This window comes from Bombus pascuorum, chromosome 5, assembly GCF_905332965.1.
Source record: "Bombus pascuorum chromosome 5, iyBomPasc1.1, whole genome shotgun sequence".
In the NCBI taxonomy this organism is placed as follows: Eukaryota; Metazoa; Arthropoda; class Insecta; order Hymenoptera; family Apidae; genus Bombus; species Bombus pascuorum.
The window spans coordinates 7937166-7954556 of record NC_083492.1 but is presented as its reverse complement, the minus strand read 5'-3'; the positions used below and the strand labels follow the sequence as shown (position 1 = coordinate 7954556).

Sequence of the window (17391 nt, the reverse complement as noted above, 5' to 3'; positions counted from 1 at the left end):
TCTTTCTTTGCTTTTCTTTCTCTCAAACCGTGACCTAAGAAGTCCTTGAATCAAAGAGTGCATGATACAGAAATCTATACTGTCTTTTATTTAAATCAGCATTACAATTATCTATTCTTATCTTATCTCTTATTTACCTCATTGTGAATTGATAGTCATCTCATTACATAAATAATCACGCAATAAAATAAAAATGAATATCATTGTAAATAATCACCAATATTTTTTAAAATATTTCACATGCACATATCCATCGATATTTACATGAATATAATCCTACTACTTTTTTTTCCCCAGAAATCTTAATGCACACACATACATGCACAGAATTCTTGAACCTTCTGAAAGAACAATCCGATTCCCGAACATGAACAGTTCCTTCGGCTATGTTCCTGTTGTTCCTTTTACAATCTACAGTCATGCAATCCAACAACAAATATGAATAAAAACTTTCCTATGTACGTCAGGGGTTGTCAGCAACCCTATGAAGCAGTCGACAATAAGAGCACGAATGGTTGAACGAGGGATGCACTGAGGGTGCGCGTGGAGAGATCACTTGTGCGGAAGGGGCTAACGCCCAGCTGCCCGGCAGATCGCGGGTTCGTACGTTCGTGATAACATTCTCGACCGTCCGCAGACTCCTGATCCTATTGGTAATCGCCCTGGAGGAAACAGATAAGATCGATCAGAATGTTTCGGTGTTCTTCGACCACTTACCCCTCCTATATTACTCTTCGTATCGTTCAACTAGGATAATTTCAATTCGTACAAATCTTTTTGCCTTTGTAGATTGTTTTGTGCGGTGAATTATTGATACATATGATATCATGTCTGTGTGTCCTTTTAAATTTATGGATACTAGCAGCGAACGATACGAGCCGAGAGTGAGGACAATTTTTGAGTGTTGTATGAAAACGAAATGTGATTGTGTAATGGTACGATCGAATAAGGAACGAGTGCATTTTGAATATTGGTGAGGAGAACTGGTTTCTTTGTATCCTCAATGTAAGTAGAGGGATGTTGTTCATTTGATAAACGGCTCTCTTGTTTCCATTGTTTCCATACATCAAAGATACTTATTGCTCCTATTATATGCATTCAACGAGCAATTAATAACAAGCTTCACAGCTCCACGAACATCAATTTTTCTCAGTTTTGGAACCTCTCAAACATACCAAGCTTTATTGTTTTCTTGAATGCTTCTTTATAGACAGGATATGGAATAGAGATGAAAGTTATTCGTTTTAATGCCAGTATTAAAAATACAATAAACCTTCGATGAAAGAACGCTGTCGGAATTTTGTCAGATTCGTCATAAACAGAAATTCATTGATTAATTCAATTCAAAATACTTTCTCCTTAGATGTATTCGCCGAAGATGAAGTCCATGGTGATCAGCTTCTCCTTTCTATTTCACTTGACCTTAATCGACGGAGGTTCGACGACGACCGAGGTGTCGTGCGGTAACCGGTTGACGGCACCGAGAGGAGTGATCCAGACCCCAAATTTTCCCCGGTCTTTTCCGGTGCCCATTAAGTGTCGCTGGGTGATCGATGTTTCCGATATTCCAGCGACTAACAGCTCCATCGTCGTCTATTTGACGCAGGTGTACGTGTATAAGGGACTCAGTTTCACCGAGTACGCGTACTACGAATCCGAGAGTATGAATTTTGGCGCCAGTCTGATAAAAGAGATCACCGAGGGCAACGTGTTCGAATACAAATTGTTTAGAACGTTCAGACCGTTTCTCGTCATCGAGTTCGAGCTCGATCGACTCGAGGGCAATCATGTACGAGTTTTAAACAATTTGCTGGACGTGTACGGGTTCAATGTCACGTACCAGATGACCGAAGACGTGCCAAATTCGGATTGCTGCTCCGTCCAGCATTGCTCCTACTCCGGCAATTGCCTCGTGTCTGGAGACTATACGTGAGTTTCTCAACTTCTCTTTTTCGTTTTTGGTCTTACCTCCTTGATGTATTGGGAAAATCTAAACATTACTACTTTGTTGTATGTCGCATGACGCATAATTCGTTTCACTGTATAATCTGTAAATAATGTGCAGTATTGTCGTACTTTCTTTTAATGATATTTTATTACGATAAATTTCTTAATATTTTTTATGAATTTTTACGGTAATACTGTCCACTATTTCTTATACAATGTATTTTTAATTCCTTAGTATTTGCTATTTATGTCTCTTATAAGATATTATATAAGAGCAAATAGTATACTTATGTCGAATGAACATCTTCAGATACAAACACTGGGCAGTTTACTTTCGAAGAGCGAGTAGATCCATTGTATCTATCCCAATGGCCTTCTTGACAGCTATTAAAACGCGTATTATCCGGCCGCAAACAGGTCCCCCTCTGGAACCCAATTGAGTTGTTTTATTATCTACTAGGATCGTCCTGTTTGTCCTCATATAAGTTCGAACGAATGCTTTTGCATTGGGCGAATTATCTCTTCGTGAAACACATGTTTAGAGCTTCGCAATCTGCGGACAATTTTTGAAAAGTTCATTTAGTAGAACTTCTCGAGTTAGAAAAAAAAAGTAAACAAATGATCGCGAATATCTTATCTTTCCGTTCTCATATATTGGAACAGATTTCTTTTTTTAGTAAATTTAAAAATAGAAAAGCATAGCGAATAATAGAAGAGGACCTGGATTTTCCTCGTGATCGCTTATCGCACGAAATAATTTCGGAAAGTTCCAACACAAAGGGCAAACAGAACAGTAAGGTGATTCCGGACGATATCATATCAGCTCATGAATCATTAATGAAACTCGTGTCCCCATTAATTTACCCTCTATTCCTGGATGTCTGTGTCCTCGATCTGTTACGTGTGCACAAATAACACAGTCCACCGTTATTTGCTCGCAGGAGCTTCTGGTGCGATTGTTTCGAGGGTTTCAGCGGGAAGAATTGTAACCAAGGACCCCTCTGCTTCGACGACAGGAACAATCCTACTTGCCAAAATGAAGGCACTTGCAAGTACGAAGATTATTTATGCAAATTTATCTCTGTAAAGAAATCGGACAGTACAATCTAAAATATGAAATTTAAAGGAAGCGTGGATTAAAGAAATTTCAGCTAATAGCGAAAATGTTTACGCGACATTGGTCAAAGCAATCTTAACGAGGCATAGCCATCTCACTGGTGACGTGAAATTGCGTTTTTCTCTTGAAGTATCAAACCAAGTAGAAGATCAATCGCGTAGATAAATCAATAAGCTACTCGGCGTCGTTGACCCCTCTAAATTGAAAAAGCGAACTTTCCCGATTTGTTATAAAGGAAACTTCTTCCTCTTCTGTGAATAAGTGTCAAGGGACAAATGACGAAGTCGTTACGAACTGTTCCAGGCAAATCGGAGCAGAAGCAATGACCTGCGAATGCGCCAATGGCTATGTCGGCCGTAACTGTGAGATTCACCTTTTGGATACCGTGGATGGTGGTAGGGTTTGCCCTAATATTACCTGTAGCATGTAAGACGACTACGAAAATTGTTTGCAAACCATTGTATTTATTATATCGTTTACGTACTAATTAATTAAATTCAAGTAGTAACAATACTTTTGTATGATTACAAAAATGTGTTGCTATGGAAATGAAATGCATAGAATTTGATAAAAAAAGGCTTCATTTGCATTTAATATGCATTTGATATATGCATGATGTAGGTTGATGAGTCCAGATAATTAATTGATATAAGGCTTAAGAGGTCTACCGTATTCGCTGTACACACCCGCGGATAACATTCCTATGACTCATGAGATCGCGCCGCGTGAGTCACATGTGAGCACAAGTACACACGAGGCCAATGCTTGTTCGCAGAATGCGGGCTCGAGAATTGCATAATACAATGCCCTTACGACAAAGAGGAGCAGCAACCATGCGTTTGTAGAAATGGCACCAAAATCTACAACAGTAAGTTCGTTTCATTCTTCGCCACCTGTATGCATTTTCCTGAGACCGATCGCCCTTGGGAAATGAAATAATCCGTGGAAACGCTTGCAGATCGATCGAGATACGAGTGCAGAATCAAATTGTCGAACGTGACATCCTTGAAGTCTGGACTGATTACGCAACACGGCAGTGTAGAGGCCTACGTCGGCAAACAGGTGAGTGAAGAATATCTGGAAAAGTAGTATAGAGTTACTATCGAATTTATCGAGTTTACTCGAATCAGAGACATCCACTCGTGCGCCAGAAAAATCTTTCCCTTCTTCGTAAGTTTCATCCGATTGGCTTTCTCGATAATTAACGCCGTAACCCTGTTTCTTCTCTTTCGCCTCCGCTTCTCCCTTTCCCGGAAATAAGGATCGACTTTCCTTCTATCACTGCTTTAATAAGCAGGCAGAGTAAACGAAACATTGTATTATACTGTATCAGATAAATAATCATATTACAAATAGCGATAATTGAACATTACTCTGTACGTAAGACGAACGTAAATATTACTGTATACATAAGATGAAGCATATGTGCAAGTCACGCAGCAAGCAATGTTCGCTATGATCACGTTTATCGCGTCGTTTCATAATCTTCTTAGCATTTTGCATAAATCAGACCCATGGCGTTATTGTCACCGCATGACAAATGAATATATGTACGTTTCACGTGTAACTGTAGCAATATGATTATATATATAGAAACGTGACTGCAACAGTAATAGCGAATCAAAGATAGGTACACCGAGTTTCGACGTATTATATAATCGTTTACTCGTTATCCGCAGAACTCCCAAACGTTGCAACTGTCGTAACCGTAATTCTCTTTCTGTACATTCTCTGGCAACCGGTAACGTCTCAGAACTTTCAGACGTTTCTTCAAATCCTCCGTCAGACCGTGTCTTCCTGGATCTGCCAGATAAATCCTCGTCCCATTACCGCGCGCTTTTTCGAGCCACGGAATTAAAGTAGCAGCAATTTCTGTGTCGTACAGCATATCTCCAATGAAAATAACGTCAATTGTCTTTTCGGGCAATTCATGTAACAGGTTTTGATGAGACACTTTGACATTCACGCGGTTCAGGATAGCGTTCATGGAAATAGCTGTGCAGGCAACTGAAATCACACAGACAAATATCGCGATGGTAAAATGTTTACATAAACGTGTTTATAATCGGAAATAATAAGATAAATCTTACGAGTAGTATCTTTTATACCCGCTTAACGGGAACATATCGAGATTACGTAAAATTCCAGGCATGTGCTAATCTTCGAACAAGCGATATTACGTAAAAGTAGCAACGCTTTAATTTCCATCAACGACTGTTCTATCGGTGCTTTTAAACGGAACGGTCGCCAATTTAGCAACGATAATCCATATCGATGAGATCACTCGAATGAAACATATCGATCGAACAATTACTATAAGTACGATAATAGATGCGAAAGCATTACGTGTCCGTAAATCTTGGATAAGATAAAAGAAATCGCCGAGCCGATATCAAGACGCAGCAAGTGTGTAGAGTACTTAAAGAAGATTGATCGGTTAATGCAACATTAATCTACCGTTGTCAAGTACGACCTCTAAGGTCGAGTGAAGCCGAGGGTATCGCGACTATAGATTCGCCTAAACAATTGGATTACAAGTTCACGACTCGATGCAAGTACGTCGAAAGTTTCGAATGTTCTATAGGCCATTCCATTCTCTTGTTAAAAATTGATCTGCTCTGATTGCACAATTCTTCTCCCTCTGTCTATAGAAGTACGGTATCGCGCAGCTTGTTAGCATAATTTTCCAGCTGCGTGAGATGTTAATGGAAATATCGCGTTAATAGGTACATATTATAATGTGATATTGGTGAGTCAGCAACATTCGATTGGCGCACGAGGGGGCGATTAAAATGCGACGGACGTAAAACCCAGAAATGGAAGACCTTTCACTGACGTACGAGCAGTACCAAACCCTTCGCGCTCGTACCTCCGTGATATGGGGAATACCGTGCGGTGTGACCCACATGTTTGATTTTCCTCGTAACCATTCAGAACACGGTTCCCGATTCCTGATACCGCTACGAAAACAGAAATAAAATCGTTTAATATTCAATAAAACCTTTTTCAAGTTCGAATACTTTGAATGATCAAATACTAAAGTTACCGATGGAAATTTCATTCATACGAAATAAGCTGAATTCCCTGAATCGCCTAATGTAACGTAAATACCGGTAGTTACTTTATTATCGATTTGTGTTCTTCAAACACGACACGTGAGAAACACGCTGATGCAATTAAGGGAAAACGTGATCACAGGTCGGAATATTATCGTGACATCGATTCTTCGAAGTTTCTTTAATTTATTCCATACACCGTTAAGGTTACCTAGTTCTTTCTTGGAAATAAAAAAATCGTTGACCCTATTTTAAACTCAAATGTTTCCCATATAAAAATTAAAATTGTACATGTGCATGGCTTTGGACTGACCTTCGCGTTTACATTTATCGAAGGAGTTCTACATCCTTTTAATATCACTCCTATCGATACTTTGCATATTTTTTATGCGTTATTCTACAACTTGTACTTCTGCTTATTACGCCTTTGCATCCACCGCAGCATCCAACCGCTTCCTTCTCCAATTTATTCCCCAGTGATTAAGACTCTCTATTTCTGGTACAAATTATTTATAGCAACTATATTAGTAGCTCGAGTGCGTACAACTTTGCATCAACCGTTTAGAAATCTGGCATCCGAATCCAGACGTTGCTGCGTTGCTTTCTGGCTACCTGAGCAGGTGCACAAGTGACGTCAGTTCTACCAGCGTCTTTTCGTTTTTTTCTGTTTCTACAGGGTATTTCCAACGACTCGCTCGACTCGTTTTACCGAGCACGATGCACTCGGTTCTTCCCCATGTAGATAGTAAATTTCCTTTGCTCGTGTAAATAGTTCAAACTGCTTCAACGTTTCCCAATGATAATGATAATAATTCCCCGGTAAGCGGAATGTCTGTGAACAGTACCGTCTAACGACGATTGTATTTTAATGCCGCTGATCGCGAACGAGGAAATGTATGAAACGTAAAACGAGCCGCGCATTCCTTCTCACGAGACACTCATACATAACAACGCGATTTTATCCGCTCCTCCCGTTTTAAGTAACGATGGATTTCCAAGCGACTAAGAATTTTACATTATCTCTTCTTAATCGTTATTTTCCAATTCGCAATTTCCTCTTTAGCAAATCCATTGACGTTTGATGGAAAATACAGAATACTAATGATATACATTCTTCATACGTATTGAATCGTATGCGCGACTATCGTATGTGAAATTATACGAACCTCTATCGATATCGTTAGCAACAACTCTGTCAGCGCCAACGAGCTTTGCAGCAATAGCGGTGGCACCACATCCAGCACCAAGATCCAAAATTTCCTTCGAGGATTTAAAAAGTGTTCTTCCTTCGTCCAGTACAAATCTAGTGAGAGCCTGTCCACCTGGCCAATAAATCGACCAAAAAGGTTCCAAGAAAACGCTTCTCTTTATCTCTTTCGACTCCGAAATTCTTTCGTATCGCGTGTGGTATAATTTACAGTTGGGAGTTAAAAGAAATAGTTGGATCTCTGGCGTCATATGGCTCCTAACAATCTCAGTATGCTCAAAAATGGCACGCACTACTTCCGAATCACATTCAACGATTCCATCATAGAATTTCTCGATGCCAATGCCCGGCAAATTTTTGGAAATCGTTCTTTTAAAAGATCCGTAAAAAAATACTATTTTCTCGATCGTCCAGCAGTCTAAACAGACAAACGATATTTTTTTTTTTCATTGGACACCGTTACTCGACGAGATTCTAATAATATCTCGTACTTTTATTTACTCTTTTAATATAACAACGCTTCAGAGAATCTTAGGAAAAGATAAAACATTACATTTCTAGAACGATAACGAAAATTACGATCTTATCGCTCGTAACGAGAAATACTCGTTCTTTCTTTCTCTTTTTTTTTTCTTTTCTTCAGAACCGATAAGATCGCGTCGACACCAGGTTGAAACTTTAGTTGCGAAAATTGTGGTGTTGATTGCACCACATTTTGAAAACAAAAACCTTCGATCAAAGAAATTCCTAAATTCCTCTGTCGTAACAATTTCCACTTCGAATCTAAATCCGAATTTAATATTCAACTCTGAATTGAAATATATAAAATATGAAGAAATTGGAAGCTTAGAAAGTTCGATGATTGATTATCCCGCAAGGTCACCGTTTCATTCATTACTTCGAAAGTAAACCGAACCAAAGCACGTACTCTCTTGGAACGTACCAAATCGAGAATTTGTCTTCTTTTTCCATGCTTGCATAACACGTGACATTTTAAAAAAATCCTAATCGGTCTTACGCAGTGAACGTTCTCAATGTTTATACGAACAGTCGGCGATCAGTTAATTCTTAGTAGATATATCCGAGCTGCGTATATACCAAGAATCGACCTCTTTTCGAAGCTATAGTCTGCGATTTCTTGCCCAAGAGATTCGGAATTCCCGGCGGATCGATTGCGCATGCGCGTTCCCGAGGTAGCTGACCGATCGTTTCTTTATTCCATATTCTGTAAAAATAAAAAAAAGAAACCGCGCAATTAATAAAAAAGGTTTAAAAGTTTGCCAAATAGGTAAAACCTTTCCAATTTCGAAAATAGCAAATTCATCTGTCACTGATCATTATGAAACGGTTGTAACCAGTTGATTACATAACGCATCAATTTTTCAGCTTGCTGAAATTAGAATTGTTACGTAGATTCGATCTAATTTTAGCGCGCTCGTGTTTTTTCTACGGAATACAACGGTATGAAAAGCGATTGGAGATAAATGCGAGCGATATAATACGTATATGAATGGGACAAAGAAAGCGAAAGGAGCAATGTACGGGAGTGAGAAACAGATAGAATAGGGGACAGACCAAAACAGATGCGAGGTATCGACTTTTTGAAATTCCCCTCGGCAATCCGTGATGTTCAGGTAGATTTCCACCTGGATTATCAGCAAATCTGTCCAATTGCAAGGCTGATGAAACCAGAGATACAAGATTCAACCCGTTTGCATCATGCACGATGATAGAAGCACGTGCTATTGACCTGAGATGTCCTGTCGAGGAAAATGGATGCGAAACTTGTTAAACAAATTTTTCATGGTATCTATCATGTCCAGTGGCCGTGTACGATAACAAAAATGTTTACTTTCATGTCGCTTCGAATATGAAGAGTCGTCACTGGAAAGTTAATACATATGTACTTGACGAGGTTACGCCACTATGCATACGGAAAAAACGCTATCTCATTCACCAGTTAAGGTTTCCATTCCAGAGTTAAAATTTCTTGCTGTTCTATCCTTGTCTCGATCGTATGCAATACAGGTAAACGATATTTCTCGTGAACAGAGATCGTAAACGAAGTCCCTGACCCGGACACTATCTTAATATAACGCCTAAACTTTGCATTTGTAACGAAAATCATTATTTATCATAACTACTTTCGTAGCTACTTTCATATGGATCGTACGCAATTTCCTCTTTCACCAATTACAAGGAGTATTACGTTATAATGTTCGCGATTTAATTTTATGTATATGTCAACACGATGCATTCTGCTAGTTCAAATTTATAAGTACGTTGTGAAATTTGTCGGGAATATATAACAATTCTAGAAAAATTGATAACGAAGGTTTTTCCTTAAAATTCCAATTGTAAATAAATTATTGCCACGTGTTAATTGGTATGAGAATGTTCCACGCCCGTATTCTCACAGCGAGAGGGTTTCAGCTTATAAATAAAATTATCATTGAGCTTTCGTTAGCTTTGCCCTTCGAGTTATTTCGTTTCCTGGTAAAAGCCAATTCTTGGATAAAAAGCTCCGTTCTGTGTACACAGACTCGACACGGTTTATCTGGAATACCCGTAGATATATAGTACAGGTGGCGGTGGGGGTAAGATCGTTATAAAAGCGCCGCGTATCGGCTATCGAGGTCATTCGTGTTGAAACCTCGGTCGAGTTATAGTGTCGGTACATGTACTTTTCACGGAAGCGATCGTGAAAGTCTTTCACTGTTGCATAAGATTGTATCGGGAAGACGACCCGTGCGTGCCGACGAACAGGTTCCAAGAATTGATCAGTGAATCAGTGGATCACCAACGAAAGTGTACTCTACCTCTTATAAACTGGCTATCAAAAACGAGAAAATTCCAACGTTCAGTGAAGTGTGCAAACGAGTCGCGCCAGGAAACGGCAAACCGAAAAACGATCAGAAACAGATACTCAGAGATATGACGCGTTGCCAAAACTTACGCTGTACGAAACAATCCTACGCATCATCTACGATGACTGACAGGTATAAATTTTTATCTTTTACACTCGTTACGTTTTTAGATGACGCGTAATGTTAGTCGATCTCACGATTAATTCGATCACGTCACGATGGAATGCGTTGCAACTTTATCGACAAACGTTTGCGAAACTACTGATTACGATTCTTGCACATTATGTCCAATTGTTACATTTCTTAATAGTGAAAGGTCATATTCAGAAATAGACATTAAAGTAACGTATTTCAGAAATTAACGTTTGATCTGTTGTTGCAAGCTTCCTTCGGTACCGTCGAATTTTCGTTGATTAAAAAATTGACAAAATAGTATAAATCTCGATACACTAACCTCAATTGATTTTCAGTGGCAGTTTATCATGGATCGAACAGAAAGAAATGCCAAGATGTCCTAAAAGTACAATAACTTGCGGTATGCTACCGACGTTAAGAGCCTTGGCATCCAAGGAATGCGAGAACAGCCAGGGTACTATCTGCCTCGTACCGTTCGACGCTAATATGGATTCCGCCAGTCATCTACAGATAATACTATTGGAAGCATATTGCCGCGAGACGGGAATCAAGGTGTTGAGAGTATCCAGAGAGAGAATACGAGATCATCTATGCCCTGGAAGCGGCGATTTATCCTGCGTTCTCATCTCCAACGACGATCCATATTTCTTAGATACTCCGGAGTGAATTTAAAGCATGATAATCTATCAAGAACGAATTCTTTTTCGACTGGATACAGTCACACAATCGTATGAAGCTCTGAACCTTCAAGAAGAGTCGTTGGATGTTAGGAAGATGACACAGAGATAGCAACTTCGGCACTGGTACTTTGAAACACAGATGGTGCTTATTAAACAACTTTTTGCGTTCGTGTGTCATGATTTGCAAAAACCAACGCTTGAAGCCGAATAGAGCGGCATTGATAGCAGACAAGATTAGCGTTCTAGAGATAAGATGGAAATTATTGTATTTCTGCGTACATCTCGATCACAATGAACGGTTCTAATCGCGATATTCGCTCGAGAGAATAAGCGATACAAAACCAAGTATCGCGCGGATTGTGCGGATATACAATATGTATATGTATGTACATGTTCGTACATGTGTAAATACGAACAGCCTTATTACCATACAATTATTGAACATAGCAAGAAGACGAAGAATATAATTATTTTGTAATCGTTGGATCTTGGAAGAATATGTTGTTACTTTACTCAATGATTATTTTGCGATAATACATAAAGATGTTATCAAAAAATGTATTTGTTTTTATTTATTCCTGTAATTTCTTGTTCGATATCCCCTCGAAATGATCGGCCGACGTTTTTTAATACGTTGCAATTTCTTCGCAGCTTGCAAAGTATTTAAGGAATTCTAATATCTCGTCCATGGAGGATTTACAAATCCTGAGCGTGACGTGAGTAGGTACATTAAGCAATAAAGAGTTCAGTTACATTTTTATCGAGACCGTAAATGAAAAGAAAGACATATTATACAAAAATATGAAGGACATATTTTACTATAAATTATTCTTAGATAGTAAAGCAAAAATATTTATATGTAATAAATAATTATGTAAAAAGATAAAAACAGTCAAAATAGCTTCTCATGTTTTGCGCGTCCATTATGTAGCCCCACATCGGAAATCACTTTCCATTTTTTTGGAAATTCTGAGGATGGAGACAAAATTCGAGAGTCCCTCAACAAATTGGTCCAACGTCGACGGCTCAGCGAGATATCCCTCGAATCGACTCACTTTACCTTTCAACAAAAGCCTGCGCTTAAATTGCAGGTACGTATCATTGATCATGTTAGATTACTCGTGATAGATTTCAATTATCTCGATCAACGTCTTTTTTAGAGTCTCAGGTTGAATCAAGGAAATGAACACGAAATTCACCCGGGAGATCAATTCGTTCTGTCTTGCGCTGCTCAAGGCAGTTATAACATAAACTTCACGTGGTACAAGGACAATATGCTGGTGAACATGAATAAAGCCACCAGGTGAAAAAATAAGAGTTATTATCAAAGTTTATATCATCCATGATATAAACCTTTTAAAGTCACTTTTTGCTGTAAACAAAAAGCATGTATTCGGTAGGTAATCAGAAGCTAGATCATAGGGTAGCTAGATAAAGCGATGGGAATATACTCTACAATGACCTTGAACGATCATTTAATTTTTTATTAGACTATAGCTAGCGTCTAGACAAGCTGATAGACAGGGCAACTTTCATTGTTTAGGGAAATCTGGTATAGACATCTTCCCAACGATGGTTCTGATTTACACACATCCATATTAACTATCGAAAAAGCGACTTTACTTGATGCGGGTCAATATACTTGTCAAATAGTCGATTGGGGCGTGCAGCAATGTAAGAGTATTTACGTAGATGTGAAAGATGAACCAGATGTAAAAGTGATGCCAATGAGCGCTACTATAGACAAGGTAATCTTGAAACTCCCTATGGACTTAAATAATTGAAACGATGTTTGATTAAATTGATTGATATTTCTCTAAACCGGTCTTTTCTGCAGGGAACCAATATACAATTAACGTGTATGACACCCAACGTGCCCAATATTGGAATAGGATTCGGCTGGACGAAAAACAAAGCTCTGTTGAAGCTAGAACTTGGTAGCGAGGTGTGGGAAGATTTATTTCCTACTGGAAGTATATTAAAAATTACAAACGCGCAGGTATTCACTGAATAAAGAATACATCCTTAAAATTGATTGTCAAAGGTTTAAGTTTCTTGCATGTTTATCGTGTTATATTTTCAGAAATCTGCGATATATACCTGTAACGTGGCAGACAAGTCCATGTCTGTTCGCGTGGAAGTCGTAAATCGAACATTAATACCAATTTGCTTGAGGGGGAAATCCTGGGGATTAATTTGGCCAGATACTGCTCCTGGATCTGAAGCATTGTTAGAATGTCCTCAACATTTTGTAGGCAAGAAAGTCTCCAGACTGTGCTCGATGAAAGATGCCACCACTCCTGAATGGCAAACTCCAGATTTTTCTCTTTGTTTGTTCGAACCATTAGTTTCACGTTATAACAAGTTTAAAAGCTTAACATTAGGATATCAAAACACGTCTGGTTCTGGAACGATCTTTATCTTCTGGAAAATTCTACAATCGCGTAGCTTGCCTCTCTATCCTGGCGAAGGTGATCGTATCCTAAGTATCTTGGCGGAAATAGAGCGTTATCAGCATATTGTTAATCCATACGATTTACATGTCTCTATAGAGGCTTTGATACAGATAATTAGTCGAATACTAGACGACAAAAATTCAATCTTAAGCCAACAGGTATAGAAATTTAATCAAATTGACGAATAAGAGAAATACATAATGCTTATAATTTACAGAAAGTTCTATTGCTTCTTCAAATAACTCAACGAAGCCTAGTGCATTGGTCTAAGGTAGCTACTCATCCTTACAAGCACTTACCTCTTTCTTCATTAGTGGTAGACATTCAAGAATTGCAACAACATAATGGAGATAGTATTACCCATTCTCTTCAAATCCCTATAGATGAATCCATGTAATTAATATTTGTTAAATAACATTCTTTTTATGTAATTATATCACTTATTTCGCTTATCATTTAATAGGTACCCAAATTGGTACGACGACAAAACGACAATACGATTATGGAAAAAACGACAACGTGGTGTAAAGTTTAATAACACTCTACATGGAATAGTAATTGTTTATAAGAATATGTCTCATTTTCTTCCAGCCACGTATGTCAAGGAACTGGAGTAAGCAATAGCGATCCTACGTTTAACGTTTTAACGTTTTAACTGTTTAATTTAAATGCTTTTTATTCGCAGCGATGGCACAGATCTGGAGTTTCGTATTAATTCTCGAATCGTCACAGTGGCAGTACCTGCCTTCAATTTGGATAAACATAATAAGATTTGGGTAGACCTACAGCTAAAACACATAGAAAATCAGTCGAGTTCATGGAATATGTCTTGCGGCCTTATGGATGTTATAGGTTCCTGGGACCTTAATAGCTGTATCGCAAATATTTCTCCAGGTGATGCCACAACGCATTGTCTCTGCCCTAGTAGTGGTACTTTCGCAGTTTTTTTAACGGCACGTGCTGTAAGGGTAAGTTCAGATAAATTATAAATATTTTATTTCGAATTGCGAAATAGCTCAAAAAAAAAAAATAATTCAATGCAGGTAGTATTTGCAAAAAAGGAACAAACCACATTTATCGTGATATTTGGATGTGGTAGCTGTTTGGCACAGTGTCTTATATCTTCTTTGATCCTGGGAATCTTTTGGTGGAAAAATCGTAATTGGTTGAACTTTTTAAAGCTTCAGTGTTGCGGTGCTTTGGTTGGAGCAATGGCTGTTTTCATTTATGCCGTGCATAATCACTTACCAGAGGTAATTCAAATATGTATACGTTGACTTCAGAAACTTTTTCTGATAATAATTATTTTATTTTAGAGTTCCTATGCGATCGTAGCGATAACTTTAGAAGCTTTCCTCTTGATTGGTATGTCAGCGCCTATATCGGAAGCTCTTATCATTTATGCTGGTCTAACTCAAGTTCGATCCAGTCAACATTTTCAACCTACTGTCATAGCAGTGATTACTGGTCCGGAAAATTATATTAAAAGTCAATTAAAATTTAATATAGAGTTTTATCAATTTTTTCATTTTTGTTTAATGTAGGCGTCCCTATCTTGGCTGTGTTAAGTACTGAACTTACACACAAAAGCACTGGTTGGAGACACGAGTCATGGTGGTTAATTTTTGGCAGCGGCGTTTATAATATTTTTGTTACTTGCGCAACGATGATGTTTCTTATATTTGTGCTATTGTATTTGGGAATCTCGCACAAGGCTCACGCTCTTGTTGAGGAGAATGTTATGAAAAAGGAAGCAATAGAGGCCAGGTATAATCGGTTAAATCATACGATTAAAAATCATACGAATTAAAAGATAATTATATGATGAAAAATTGAAATCTTTTTTTCTTCAGATTACGAATGCTTCATCGAGCTGCCATAGTTATTTGCGGTGTCATTGCAATGGAAGCCTCCTCCATCTTTTATATAAATTCTACCTCTATCATCTTTCATTACATATTCGCTTCTCTTTCTTCTGCTTTGGTAAGTCTGACTAGTAATTTGAAACAATTAAAAATCTAATATCTAACGATGACACGCATAAATTTAGGGCTTTGTTATAATGATAATCTATATCGTGAATGGCGAATTAACTACCGTCGATGTAATCTTAAGAAAACTAAAGTGGAAACAAGATGCAGAAGAGGATATAACATCCGAGCCAATCAAAGGTAATTTATGAAAATTATATCATCAGATAATAATAAACATAAAAATATATCAATTGAATTTATCTTCTTACCAGTGTGTTCAAAGAGCGGCGCCGAGGTGGAGAACGATACTGCTCCGCCGTCGTCATCCTTAAGTATCGCTGAACCGTATTTAGAAGCTCGCGGGATTGCAGTGGGTAGTATAGACATGCGCGAGTTTATAAACGAGTCCTCATCTTCATATTCGAAACCTTCCGTCCCTGTCACCAGCAGATTCCTGCCAGAAATCCGCATCGATCACTCGGACGATATAAACTTGGAAAATTATAGCACTAGTCCACGAAAGTATCAAGAAGCTGTCGTGTTCGATACCGCGTTTTCCCCACGATCATTGCACTGCATGAACGAGGCGTCATATGGCGCCAGCGAGTGCTGCAGTTTCCGGGAATTTGGTAAATATAGGGAGTCTCAAGGACAAATCTTCATCGCACACAATCCCTCGCCAGAGAGCTCAGCCAAAGTTTTATGTAGCGCTGACGTCGAATCGCGCTTAAGCGCAATGCCAGATGTAACGTTGGCCGTGAAGAACGACGTCGAATTATTGTCAGCAACAGAACTAAAGAGCAGAGACCATGTGAATGTCATTCCTGACATTGCTAATACTACGGAACGTAAACAACCTGATGGAGAAGAAAAAGCACCTGAAATCGTGATCACAAACTGCGAGGCTACAACGAGTGGTATGCTGGATCGTATTGCACATGATCTTGACTATCTGCTGAATCGTACCCATTCCGCGGATGGAACATAAATCTGACTATAATCTAAAAGAAATCGATTCACCGCTCAAGATTGTTAGGAAGCATACCGTCACCATAATGTTTAATGGATAGCTATATCATTTATGGTGTTTAATAATGTGCTTAGATGAGGTAAATAGGAATTATTTTAAGAAAATTGACTCAAGAACACGTTGTAGTTCGGTGCTGTTCAGGGTAAATTTGGTAATGATTTCATTTTTATTATTATAGTATAAAATTGTTGAATATATAATAATTTATTATATATGAGAAATATGTATTATTGGATATCTAAGACAACATAGAGAAAGAGACAAATTTTATGACTGAACAGCACCATTGTAACTAAATGCAAAAGTTAATGTTCTTTCAATTTATTGTTTGATTACTAAATTCACATAAGTATAGAATTGGAAAAATTTGAGCTGTAACATGCAATTTTATCAAACATGCAAATTTAAGTAAATAAAAATAAACAACGGTACTTTTTAAAAAAAGTTATTATTATCCTCATGTATAATGATGTTTAACTTAATGTTTTTAACACGTAACAAAGACCTAGCATTATCAGAGTATTACATTACGCTTAGAGTATGTTAAACTAAACAAGATTGGAAGATACAATCTATCCCTCCCCCTGTCTCTGTTTTATGAACATTTATACTCTGTTTCATCCTGTTAGATCTTGTCTCTAGAAAAGAATATCGTTTATAAAAAAAAAAACTTTTTGTAAAGACATTTTTTCATTACATTCCATCCATTAAATAGTGTTTTACATTAAAGATATGTTCACATCTCGTGTTTCTCTTTCTGCTACATGAATAAATTTTTATAGAACGGACTATTTCAAACTCCATGTTTTCCCTCTGTACTTCCTATTTTTTCTTTTTGTCAATATAAATTTAAATATAAACGTGTATAGGAAAGTAAAAAGATTAAAATTAATCGGAAAGACAGGAGCGACAAGTTTTGATGA

At 37.9% G+C, this 17391-nt stretch overlaps 3 protein-coding genes across 8 annotated transcripts; 2 read left to right on the top strand and 1 right to left on the bottom strand.

Annotated features, from left to right (window-relative positions):
• Positions 1 to 67: 67 nt before the first annotated feature.
• On the bottom strand, positions 68 to 8561 carry LOC132907214 (electron transfer flavoprotein beta subunit lysine methyltransferase-like). 4 transcript variants are annotated; one of them, XM_060960084.1, is made up of 5 exons: positions 8271 to 8561; positions 7287 to 7745; positions 3751 to 5071; positions 2812 to 3481; positions 68 to 2500 (listed from the first exon to the last, which is right to left on the bottom strand). In XM_060960084.1, the coding sequence occupies exons 1-3, from the start codon at positions 8317 to 8319 to the stop codon at positions 4734 to 4736; spliced, it is 846 nt and encodes a 281-aa protein (XP_060816067.1). In that variant the 5' UTR covers positions 8320 to 8561; the 3' UTR covers positions 68 to 2500; positions 2812 to 3481; positions 3751 to 4733. The 4 variants fall into 4 exon arrangements, with proteins under 4 accessions (XP_060816067.1, XP_060816065.1, XP_060816066.1 ...); XM_060960082.1 differs by having other exon boundaries at positions 2812 to 5071; XM_060960083.1 differs by having other exon boundaries at positions 68 to 2372; positions 2812 to 5071.
• LOC132907180 (uncharacterized) lies at positions 566 to 17259 on the top strand. 3 transcript variants are annotated; one of them, XM_060960017.1, is made up of 21 exons: positions 566 to 653; positions 1364 to 1929; positions 2889 to 2999; positions 3368 to 3459; positions 3840 to 3932; positions 4023 to 4126; positions 11661 to 11725; positions 11941 to 12100; positions 12170 to 12312; positions 12553 to 12757; positions 12847 to 13008; positions 13093 to 13623; positions 13683 to 13858; positions 13929 to 14078; positions 14151 to 14433; positions 14509 to 14718; positions 14782 to 14932; positions 15010 to 15232; positions 15319 to 15448; positions 15516 to 15636; positions 15711 to 17259. In XM_060960017.1, exons 2-21 carry the CDS (start codon positions 1364 to 1366, stop codon positions 16424 to 16426), a joined length of 4392 nt encoding a protein of 1463 aa, XP_060816000.1. In that variant the 5' UTR covers positions 566 to 653; the 3' UTR covers positions 16427 to 17259. The 3 variants fall into 3 exon arrangements, with proteins under 3 accessions (XP_060816000.1, XP_060816001.1, XP_060815999.1); XM_060960018.1 differs by lacking the exon at positions 566 to 653 and adding an exon at positions 897 to 1005 and having other exon boundaries at positions 3368 to 3456; XM_060960016.1 differs by lacking the exon at positions 566 to 653 and adding an exon at positions 897 to 1005.
• Positions 9973 to 11322, top strand: LOC132907224 (uncharacterized). Its single transcript, XM_060960104.1, has 2 exons — positions 9973 to 10326; positions 10665 to 11322. Exons 1-2 carry the CDS (start codon positions 10262 to 10264, stop codon positions 10993 to 10995), a joined length of 396 nt encoding a protein of 131 aa, XP_060816087.1. The 5' UTR covers positions 9973 to 10261; the 3' UTR covers positions 10996 to 11322.
• Positions 17260 to 17391: the final 132 nt, after the last annotated feature.

Coding starts and splice junctions, on each gene's coding strand:
- LOC132907224 (XM_060960104.1), top strand. CDS start 10,262: ATGACGCGTTGCCAAAACTTACGCTGTACGAAACAATCCTACGCATCA. Junction 10,327..10,664: donor TCATCTACGATGACTGACAG/GTATAAATTTTT, acceptor ATTGATTTTCAG/TGGCAGTTTATCATGGATCG.
- LOC132907214 (XM_060960082.1), bottom strand. CDS start 8,319: ATGTCACGTGTTATGCAAGCATGGAAAAAGAAGACAAATTCTCGATTT. Junction 7,746..8,270: donor GAAGACAAATTCTCGATTTG/GTACGTTCCAAG, acceptor TTGTCTGTTTAG/ACTGCTGGACGATCGAGAAA. Junction 5,072..7,286: donor TGCTAACGATATCGATAGAG/GTTCGTATAATT, acceptor GTGTGATTTCAG/TTGCCTGCACAGCTATTTCC.
- LOC132907180 (XM_060960017.1), top strand. CDS start 1,364: ATGTATTCGCCGAAGATGAAGTCCATGGTGATCAGCTTCTCCTTTCTA. Junction 13,009..13,092: donor TAAAAATTACAAACGCGCAG/GTATTCACTGAA, acceptor TTATATTTTCAG/AAATCTGCGATATATACCTG. Junction 14,719..14,781: donor TGCATAATCACTTACCAGAG/GTAATTCAAATA, acceptor ATTTTATTTTAG/AGTTCCTATGCGATCGTAGC.